This window comes from Athene noctua, chromosome 3 (genome assembly GCF_965140245.1).
Source record: "Athene noctua chromosome 3, bAthNoc1.hap1.1, whole genome shotgun sequence".
NCBI lineage: Eukaryota > Metazoa > Chordata > Aves > Strigiformes > Strigidae > Athene > Athene noctua.
Window position 1 is genome coordinate 38,787,775 of NC_134039.1, and position 10,925 is coordinate 38,798,699.

Genomic DNA, 10,925 nt, shown 5'->3' on the forward strand with positions numbered 1-10,925 from the left:
GAAAAGTGAGCGCATACATGCATGAAAACACAAAAATAACCATGTACCACGTAGTTTTCATTGTCTTTTAGAGTTCTTCAGCTGGTGTGTGCTGAGAGAGGTACTACTAAAAATTCATAGGGTGTCATTTATGTTTTAGTTGTTTATTTAACTGCTGCACTGCAAAATCTCCTGCCTGGCTCCCAAGCTGCCAAATGCCACCCTCAGACTGCTGCCATGCAATGAGCTGGCTACAGCTGTCAACATTACAAGTCTCTGCCCCCAGCTCCACTGGGGAAATACAACTCTCTTGAGTGTTCTTCATCTAACATTTTATTGCTTTCATATACTTAACCTTAATGCTCATAACATTTCAATCAGATCTGACAGTACTAATGATAAAAATCTCTTTAAATGCTATTATTATTTATTGTTGCATTACCACTAGGCAGGTACCTTCAGTGGGTTTAATAAACTGCTTGCATAATATGTAGCTTTCAGTTAAAATGTTGAATGACTAAGATTTTTATTTTAAACCACTGCCATAAAACGTCACTGAAAATGCCCTGAAGATGATAATCAGAACATATTTTCATCCTAAAACATTTTAGTCATCAGAGAGGCAAGTTTACCTTATATGAATATGGAAGCTTTTGATAGAAGTAATTTGGGGCTTGTTCTGTTTTGTTTGAATCCTAACTCTGCAATGTGATGTTTTTCTGTGCATCTTCATTTAAGAAAAAGTAATCAAAGTACAATGTAACCCCAAACAATCATGTTAATTAACAATAACATGGATTATGAGGAACAAATTGTATTTATCACTGCGCCGATCTTGCTGGGAATTGTCACAATGTTATACTGAAATTGTCCCTGTCTAAGTTTCAGGTCACATTCACTATAGTTTAATATGACTCCTTCTGCTTGTTTTCTGAATTGATCCCTTTTGTGACAATTGATCATTTGAGAATTCTTTTGGCTGTAGCTCCTGTTGGGATGAAAGTTAACAGAGAAAATACAGCTTATTGTTAGAATAAATGAGTATTACAAAATGGTTGAGATGGTTGTAAGACAAGCATTGCATCATACTGCACCTTAACAGATAACTACAGCTGAGATGGTTTGAGAATTTCAGTTGCTCGTGCTTTGCAGTACTTTCATTTCTTAAGCCTGAGATCCATGGTTAGTAAGGCTGAGGTTTGTGTTATTTTATAAAATTTAAGAAAACTTGATCTGATACACCTGAAAAGGATAAATAATAAACATGGTGCCAATTGGGGGGTGGGGTGGGTGTGGAAGTAGTACTTAAATTATGACCTGATTATTCATTTTACCAGGACTGTGCTATTTGTCATGCTGATGCAGAGCAACGAACAGTGCATGCCTCGAAGAATCTGCTGTCCTGCCTGAGCTTTTGTGAAAACAAAAGACTTAAATACAGCAGAGAGGGGGGAGAAAATATCAACAAACAAATAAATAAATAAATATCAAAGGCTCCTGCTTTGATCTGTCACTGTTCTGAACATTTAAACACCATACCCTGAACACACAGAGCCAAAGAGCAAGTGAAGCACCTGGCAAGAACAGCCTGGAATCTTTTTCATGAGAGAATGCAGGACCACGGTGGGCAAGGTGGACTGGACAATTCGCCCCCGCTGAGCAGTGGGACAAGGTATGTGTGGTCTTGTGTCCAGCAAGTTGCACATCAGCCTGGCCAAACCCTCTGCTTAGCAGCTGGGGGAGGTTTGTGTAACACTTTCAAAGTCTTTGAAAAAGGTGGCAAAGCAGGGATCCTCTCGAAATCCTTGCTGGGGAGGATGTTGTTAATGCCATCTGGGTGTCAGCCTTTCTTGAAACTGCAGCGACTGACGTGCCAACCTCAATTAACATCACGGATGTTTTCTGCGCAGAACACACAGGACTGTTCATGCCACGATCTGCTCCCAGGGTCAACGCTCTCCAGCTACTTGCGACCCAGGGAACCTCCTTCCGCTGGGATTAAAAATAACGAGCCCTGAAGCAGAGCAGCAGTGTAAACGAGATTAGACGCTTCAGAACAATTTTACTCCCAAACATGTTGGCGACGGGATTAGCATTTAGGCCAGGCTTCTCCCGGTTTATTTTCGCTCCTCGCTTTTCACTTACGCGTTTACTAACCCGCACCTTAGCGCAACCCTGCTCCACCCGGTGCCCCCTGGCCTCAGCTACCCGGCCCCGCTCCGCCGGGCCCCGCAGCCTGCACCCCGCCACCCCCCGCCTCCCAGTACGGCGGAGACCGCAGCGCCCTCTCGCCCGGCCGGGCCCGGCGGGGGAGCGCTGGACGGCGGCGGCGGGGTGTCACCCGCCAGGTGCGGGGGCCGGGCCGGGCCGGTGGACGCGGGCTCGGCGGTGGCGGGGGCCTCACGCCGCAGCCGGGAGAGAGCGGTTCGGTCACCGGCGCCCTGGAGGGGCCGGCCGCGCTGAGGCGGGCCGCTTTCCCCGGTCACGGTTTTGGGGTGGCCCGCCCGGGCCTTAGCGGTGCCCGCAGGCTGTTCCTGAAGTGCCGCCGGTTTCCCGAGCGGCGTAGGAAGAGATTAGCTCGGGGTTTACCCTTCACCCGTGTAGGGATCAGCTGAGGACAGAGGCCACCCGCCTCCCTAAAAACGGGATTCCCGGAGCGCCCTACCGCAAAACCAGGCCGCAGTCAGCGCTGGGGAATTAGACACCCCCCCCGCGGGGGGGCAGATCTGGGGGAAAAAAATATGAAGGCAGAGTAAAGGTGCCTTTTGTTCCGCCGGCCGCGGCCGGTGCCCGCTGCGGGGAGGGAGGGGGAGGAGGAGGAGGGGGGGGGCGGAGGAGGAGAGGGGAGGGCGGGGCCGCGCCCCCTCACCTGCCCCCAGCGCCCCCGCCCGCCGCGCCGCGGCTGCCGCTTGTTTGCACTCGGCTTATCCGGAGCGGAAATTCCTTTCCGTTTTTGTGAATGACAAACTCATTAACGATTCATCAACACAACCTGTTCCAGCCGGCCCGTCGCCGCGGCAACAGCCCCTTCCGCGCGCCCCCATTGGCTGCGCCCGAGAATGTCTCCATTGAGACGTCCCGCGGTTGTACCCATTGAGGAGCCGCCGGGCGGCGCGGGGCCGCGGCCGAGGAGCGCTGCGGGTGGCGACGGGGCAGCGGCACCGGCACCGCCGCGGTGTGTCCGCGCTGAGCGGGGCAGCCCCGCTCGGCGGCACGTTAATTGGATTTCATTCACTCTGCGCGGAGGAAAAGCCCAAGGGCTCAAGCTTGCAGCGGCGATTAGGAGGGTTCATTCAGGGATTCATTGACAAAAAAAAAAAAAAAAAAAAGGAGACCGGGCAGGCTGGCTGCGCGCACGCAGGCACACACACACACGCACGTTCACATTTACACACACACACACACACACACTTATACACACGCCGGGGCCGGGGCTGCTGCTCCCTCCCCGTGACTCCACCGCCGCCCGGCGCGGGGGAGGCGGCGCGGGGGGGCTGCGTGATTCATTTTCCTGGGGCGGAGGGAGATAAGTTGTGCGGAGTTGGAGGGGTGCAGCCCGCCCGCCGAGCCAGCCGCATGCCTCTGTGAGAGAGAGGGGCGCTTCCAGAGCACGCTCCGCTTCCCCCGTCCTTCCTCATGCTAGATACGTTCAGACCCGTCCCTTTCGCGTCGGAAATGGCGATTAGTAAATCCGTGGCGTGGCTGAACGAGCAGCTGGAGATGGGCAACGACCGGCTGTTGCTGATGGACTGTCGGCCGCAGGAGTTGTACGAGTCGTCCCACATCGAGTCGGCCATCAACGTGGCCATCCCCGGCATCATGCTGCGGCGGCTGCAGAAGGGCAACCTGCCCCTGCGGTCCCTCGTCGCCAGCAGCGAGGAGGACCGGGAGCGCTTCGCCCGCCGGTGCGGCACCGACACCGTGGTGCTCTACGACGAGCACAGCCGCGACTGGAACGAGAACACGGGCGGCGAGTCCGTGCTGGGGCTGCTCCTCAAGCGCCTCAAAGACGAAGGCTGCAAGGCGTTCTATCTGGAAGGTGAGAAGGGCCGCCCGGGCTTGGGGAAGAGATAGCTGGGGGCCGGGGCTGGGGGCGACGGGGAGGCGAACCCCGCGGCTCGCTGCCCGGGGAAAGGGAGGGGAGGGGGGGGGACGTCCGCAGCGTCCTCCGGGCATTGCACACTGGCGCTCTGGGAGGGTACCAACCTGGGCAGGGGGCTTTCCCCCCCACCCCCCCTTCCCCCACCGTCCCGGCATCCCTGTCCCCGCTTTGTTTAAAGAGACCTCGAGGACGGGAATCGCTGTAGCAGCGTGGGGAGGACAGGGCTAACGGGGATCCCGGTATGAGCCGGGGTGGGCACAAGGAATTGCCGCCGAGACACCTTTCCAGAGGTCCCCGCAGGGCGAAGCGGCACAGGATTTTAATTTTGAACGTGCCGAGTCCTCCGCTGCAGCGGGCGGTTTTCTTAAACCTTTCTTTAGGTTAGTCCTGCGTGTGTGATGGTTATTTTTCTTTTTCCCGGGGCTCGAGAGGGTGGGAAGCAGATGCCCCTTTGCAGACAGGGCTGAACCAGAGAAATAAGTCGGCTTGCCATCTTATATCAGGTTGCATTTCGCCTCCCACCCCCGCCCCCCTTTGCTTTCCTCCCCAGGTGGTTTTAGCAAGTTCCAGGCCGAGTTCGCCCTGCACTGCGAAACTAACCTAGACAGTTCGTGTAGCAGCAGTTCTCCTCCTTTGCCAGTCCTGGGCTTGGGAGGCCTCCGAATCAGCTCCGATTCCTCATCAGACATTGAATCTGACATTGACAGAGACCCCAACAGTGCCACCGACTCCGATGGCAGCCCTCTCTCCAACAACCAGCCTTCCTTCCCGGTGGAGATTTTACCCTACCTCTACTTAGGCTGTGCCAAGGACTCCACTAATCTGGACGTTTTAGAAGAGTTTGGCATTAAATACATATTGAATGTTACCCCCAACCTGCCTAATCTCTTTGAAAACGCCGGCGAATTCAAGTACAAACAGATCCCGATCTCAGACCACTGGAGCCAAAATCTGTCTCAGTTCTTCCCGGAGGCCATCTCCTTTATAGGTGAGACCCGGTTATTTGCTAACAGCTATATATGTCTAGCGTCAGATTTCAGCTTCTTATTGCAGAATTCAGGAGATCTCGGTCGAGAAGCAGTAGCAGCGTTTTTGGCAGTCTCTGGGGGATGCCCCGCTTTATGTTTTTAAAGGCGGTTTAAATTAAGGGGCGGGTGGGGACTGTTTGTGGGGTTATTGAGGGGCCCCGGTGAATTGTAAGCGACGTTTGCACGTTGCAAATGCGTACCTGGTTCGACTGGCTGTGGGATTCCTCCCTGAGCCGCTTCTGTCGGAGCTGGGGACTGAGCAATGAGCAGGATGGGAGATCTTTTTAAATCTCTTCCTGGGGGAGGTAGATGAGCCCGGGTTTGATGGTTTATTCGTCCTTTTTTTGTTTGGTCGGTTGGTCTTTTTTTTCCTTCTTGAGGTTACTGAAGAGCAGTATAATAAAAAGAAACTATCTGGGAAGCTAAGTTTAGCTTTGAAATACAAGTTATTCATAAACGGTATCCCTGGCAAATGTAGGAGCTTTAATTAAATCTCGTGGTAATAATGATATACCCCTCGGGCTCGGTGCCTCGGTTAGCCAACTCTCAGACATTATCCATCAGCTTTGGAAACACGTCCCTTTAGGCTCAAGGAGTTCTGGTTAAAATTTGCACTCTCCCTCGTTTCGAGGAGGACTGAAATCATGCCATCGGGGTGCGGGGGGGTAGGCATCGCGTTATCTGTTGGGAAGCTGTGCTGTAATCCGGTTGAATGATACCGGTAATAGTGGAGAATGTAGGTAATCTGAGCCCAGCAGGAAGAAATGTGGGCTGGAAGCCACAAAGAAACTAATCTCCAGGCATTGTAATGCATTTCCTATTACAAAGGAACCCATTTTCAACCAATGTTGACATCCTGTTCCTCTTAATGGGCTGTCCCCTGTGACTTCCCTCATTCTTTTAAAATGCCTGAATACCTCCATTGTTAGCTGCACAACAGTTGGAGAATAATTTAATAGACCTTTGCAGTCTGCTGGTCTGTATAAAAGGCATTCAGTGACATATTGCAGGATTTCCATGCTGGGGCAAGGGGACTGTAAGAATTTAAGGCAAATCTCCAGGCAAAAGCGTGTCTTTTAAAACTGACTTAAAACGGTGTCATGCAGCGTATCCTGTTCCCTTTGTCTTGTTCTTAGTTCTCTCAGCTCTTGGACTCGGGTACATACACGTAGGGGGGTGGATTCTCCTCTTGTCCTGGTTTTAAGCCCGTGAAGTTAACTCTTGCATTGCGCTGCTGGCCACTGGGATCAGAATCGTCCTTTCTTCCTACTTGATAATAATCTCACTTGTGTTGAGAGATCAGTTACCAACCCCCTGTCTTATGTGTCCTCCTCTGCCTCTTTGTCCCTGTACAGATGAAGCACGAGGGAAGAACTGCGGCGTCCTGGTGCATTGCTTAGCAGGGATCAGCCGCTCAGTCACAGTGACGGTGGCCTACCTCATGCAGAAGCTCAACCTGTCCATGAACGATGCCTACGATATTGTCAAGATGAAGAAGTCTAACATTTCGCCCAACTTCAACTTCATGGGTCAGCTGCTAGACTTTGAGCGGACTCTGGGGCTGAGCAGCCCCTGTGACAACCGAGTGCCGAACCAGCAGCTGTACTTCACCACCCCTTCCAACCAGAACGTCTTCCAGGTGGATTCCCTGCAGTCCACGTGAGCTCCCACTGCCTCCCTTCTCCTGTCTGTTTCATGGGATCACTCCTCAATGGTTTCTCTTTGGCAGTGATAAAGAAAACGCAGCTTTCTCTTTTTCTGGCCTCTGCAATCAAAAAGCAGCTGCCAGTGCAGGCTAGGAAAGGTTTACACAGTATGGAATCGGCTATTGCGAAGGGAGGGAACATGGTTAGCTCTCTGGGAAGAACCGTGGTGACCAGGTGGCAGGGTGCTCATCCCTGCTTGCGGAGTGGCTTGGGTCCGAGGACTTCCCGGGGGGGTAGGGTAAGGCGGGACAGGCTGGGCACGTCTTCTCTAGAGGACTGGAACTGTCCTGCTTCCCTCTCTGCTTTCGGATCTGTGACACACATCTTTGTCTTCAGTGAAGACTAGTTATTTTTGTTTGTTTGTCTGTTTTAATTTAGAGGAGCCAAAGAAAGAGATTTCAGCTTAGTGTATTTGGAGTACTTGTTTGCTGGGAGCTCGGTAGTATCCTACTTGATCAGTGTAAATATTTAATCTTAAATCGATTTGCAATTTTTTTGAATTCACATGTATTCAAGAAATCAATCCAAGGGACATCTGTGGTTTTGTTTTCTTCATAAATTCTGCTTTTGTTTGTTTGTGTTTTTTTTTTTTTTTAATTGCAAAGAATATATTTGCAGCATGCTTAATTTTACTGTTCAGCTGAAGCAAGCTTTCCATGAGGGAGAAATGGCAATGGTGAGAAGTTTTCAAATCATGTTTTGTGAGCGAGTACAGTCTCTTCTTTCATATATCTTTCTTTTCCTTGTGGTGATTTTCTTTTTTCTCATGCTCATGATGTAGTTTCCATATTATATATATATATATATTTTTAAATTAAATTAATTTTTTGCCTTACCTTTTGTAAATAGATCACCTGGGAGGAAGTTTGTCTTTGAATGCAAAAGAGTTTTTGATCACTTTTTAAAACTTTCGGATGTGCTAAACAGTGCATTACCTCTGTACAAATTCTTCAGGGAGCTTCACCTCAAATGCAATATTTTGCGTCTTTTTTTTTTTTGTATAAAACTGGAAGTATGTGCGAACATTTATACCTGTGTGTACACACAGTGAACATGCACATGGTTGCCAATAAGGGAGAGTCTAATTCACAGTGTAAAAGTTTGAAGATGGAATTTATTATAAGAATGTAAAACCTTAAATTATTAATAAATAAATAACTATTTTTGGCTATTGAGCATCTGGCTGCTTTATTCCCCCTTTCCCTTCTGTGTGGGTGTGGTTAATTGCACATACACATATGGTTATGTTTAAAGGTAATGATTGCTTGCAATAGCTTTCGTACAGCCCATAAAACAATAAAGCCTTGATTTCCCCTTTGGTCCACTGGTGCCTAAATGAATGAACAGTGCATGTGCTGGATTCTTGTCTTGCTTTGGTGAAGGGAATGCTTTTGAAAGCCTTTAGCTTAGTTGCAAAGTATTCTATCATCCCTTTGCTACCCCAGGGATGCACCTGACCCCGGGCCATAAGGATTTTTTTTTTTTTTTTAAGTAAGGCGCTGCTGTTTTCTGGGTTTATTTACAAGTTTTGGCACTCTATTACAGGTGCCAGGAGATGGGTTCATGCTTTCCTTATCTGTCTCGCAGGAACTCATTTCAGAGATCTGCACAGTCTGCAGCCTGTAGATGATTTTTCTGTTGCTCTTCAGCCATGTTGCAATTTAGCAGGTGAACGCAAGGAGCAAAAGTCTCTATAGTACCCTTAGTCACCTCATTTCCTCTTTGGACCCTTAAAGGAGTCCTGCCTCTGCAGAAGGAAAAAGGGACATTACAGCAATTGCAAAACTTCCTGCTGCAACTTATTTTCATTAACATCCTTCCTGATGAGAAGTGGCCCAAGGTGAGGTGGTGCCAAAATCTGTGCAGTACCACGGTGATGGGCTGATGCTGCAGCTGGGGCTGTCAGCTGGGGTTCTGCAGAACTCCTGGCAGCCGGAGCACATTTCAAGTAATTTTAGAAACTGCAAGTGTGTGAAATGAAAAGCAAACAAAACATGGGAAAAAAGTGAGTCAGTGTCTCATGCAGTAGTGGCCTAGATTGAGTGCATAAACTGTGAAAGTAGAAGTGGGTTGCAGTTAAACTTGGCTTGTGCTAATCCAGTTTTGAACGGTTTCCGCTCTTGGCATTCCCTATGCTGCTCTGTTCAAAGTGGAGATTTGCAAGCAGCTCTAGCAATTTCCTGTCCAGCTGCAGCTCAAGTGACTCCCTTTTTTTTTTTCTTTTTTTTTTTTTTTTTTAATATGGTCTGCGGATAATTTTAGCCAGTTTCCTCTTTGTGGATTATTAATCTGCTTTCCTTGTAGAACCTACATAGCTGTGTCCCTACTGTTCTGCTGAAGTCAACAGATGGCCTCCCCGCCACTTCCTCTCGTTTTGCTGTGGGTTTGTTGTCAGGCCACTTCTGAAATTAATAGTGTTTTCTGGCCGGCTGCCACAGGCCATTACCACAAAGGGGAAGTAACACATCTGAATAGCAGGAAGCCAGGCAGGGTCACAGCATGAACTGAACCTGTTGAGCACGATGGGGCCTCTCCTGCTTAGCAAGTGTAGGGCTCCTCTTTCCTCCCCCTTCTTAATATGCCTTGCACAGAGAGAGGGCCAAGGCGAATGCCTCAGCTGTTTGCACCAGGCAAATATTTCCGGCTGAATGAGTTGCAAATGTTAATTGTGACTATGTGCGGGTTAAGGTGAAGGGGTAAAAAGCAGCGGTAAAGAGCAGTGTGCAGCGATGTAGCCTAGGGCAGGGAGGGCCTTGGCTTTCTTTGCAAGCTGCTTTGAAAAGTTTGCTCACAAGGGCTTCCTACTTCCTTCCTGCTTTGCTGAATGACTAACACCAAATGGGTACTTCTGCAATTCATCAGTTTTTGGGACAAGAAAGCAATGATCTTCACTCACACAGAGGCACGCACAGCAGAATCGGGCAGAAAACTTGCTACAGATTTTTCCTTGAGCGATGCCTGAACAAGGACTGTTAGTCAGAAACCTTGGCTGAACTTGAACCAGGACTGGGCAAGAACAATTCTGGTCGCAGACAAACCCAAACCAAAAGTGAAGCCAAACCAAAATCTGCTTCAACTTCTGATTTTGCTGGGGGTGTTCATGCTCACTTATGTGCCAGCTCTTAATTACAAATAGTTTTGAGGGAAAAGCAGTGAGGGTTCTTACCAGCAATGTTCACCTTCCCCACACAGGCACTAGGGTACCTCTGCCTCAGCACAGTGAGGGGAATGGCTCATGCTACAACAGTTTTTCAGAAGCTGGGCTCTGCTTACTCCTGCAGTGTCTCACCCCCCTTTCCCCACCCCACACTTGTTTCAAAATAACTTTCCTCCTTTTTTCCCTTCCCTCGTTTCAGTCTTTGCTGGGATGGGGCAGAGGTCTTGGGCTTCTGGGGGCTTTGGCAGCTATTGTAGTTCCTCAGCTGGTAATTTGTACAGTGAAGAATAAATCCTTTGTTCCTGGAGGGACAGGCCCCATGTGTGTAGGGGAAAGGGGGAAATATCCCCAATTTGCAGCTAAAAAAATGGGAGCCTGCTTTGTTTGCAGGAGTGCGAGGTACTGAATTCCTCTGGAACTTACGGAGATATTAGGAAGGAAAACTGTACCCTCAAGAGTGATCAGAGCTTTCTCATATGACCCATCTGTGCCTTTAACGCAAAGGGTGAAGGTCCTGTGGCATCCGTGTCCCCTTTGCTCTGCTAAGGCCAACGTTATCCTCGTTGTTTGGATGTGCTTAGCACTTTGCTTTCCATTTTCTGTGCAATAACATGGTGTAGCTCATTGTGCTGGTTCCACTTGCATTTCCTCTTTCCCGCTCACACCTTTTCAAATCACTCTATGACCACCTTCAAAATGTCTTCCAACTCTTTCTGGTTTTTGTTGTTGTAGCCATAATTTTTCTCTTTCCCCATTCTTTCTCTTGTCCTTTTTTAAATGCCGCTCTTCCCCCTATGCCTTCTGTTCTTTCACAGACCCTTTCTGAAGCTCCATGGTCCTTTCTTCTCTTTCATTTTCTTACCCTCTTTTTTCCATGTTACTCTCTGGCTGTTTGTCTTACATTTCCTAAATCAACTCCACTTTCTCCCAGCCTTAAGCCTCCCTGCTCCTCT

At 49.2% G+C, this 10,925-nt stretch overlaps 1 protein-coding gene across 2 annotated transcripts; it reads left to right on the forward strand.

Moving 5' to 3' along the window:
• Positions 1–2,984: 2,984 nt before the first annotated feature.
• On the forward strand, positions 2,985–7,986 carry DUSP6 (dual specificity phosphatase 6). 2 transcript variants are annotated; one of them, XM_074902765.1, is made up of 3 exons: positions 2,988–4,018; positions 4,632–5,069; positions 6,465–7,986. In XM_074902765.1, the coding sequence occupies exons 1-3, from the start codon at positions 3,616–3,618 to the stop codon at positions 6,770–6,772; spliced, it is 1,149 nt and encodes a 382-aa protein (XP_074758866.1). In that variant the 5' UTR covers positions 2,988–3,615; the 3' UTR covers positions 6,773–7,986. The 2 variants fall into 2 exon arrangements, with proteins under 2 accessions (XP_074758867.1, XP_074758866.1); XM_074902766.1 differs by lacking the exon at positions 4,632–5,069 and having other exon boundaries at positions 2,985–4,018.
• The last annotated feature ends 2,939 nt before the right edge of the window (positions 7,987–10,925 follow it).

Bases quoted from the DNA above. Each gene is read 5' to 3' on its own strand.
- DUSP6 (XM_074902765.1), top strand. From the start codon at position 3,616: ATGCTAGATACGTTCAGACCCGTCCCTTTCGCGTCGGAAATGGCGATT. The intron at 4,019-4,631 runs GTGAGAAGGGCC...TTTCCTCCCCAG, and splicing joins CAAGGCGTTCTATCTGGAAG to GTGGTTTTAGCAAGTTCCAG. The intron at 5,070-6,464 runs GTGAGACCCGGT...GTCCCTGTACAG, and splicing joins GGAGGCCATCTCCTTTATAG to ATGAAGCACGAGGGAAGAAC.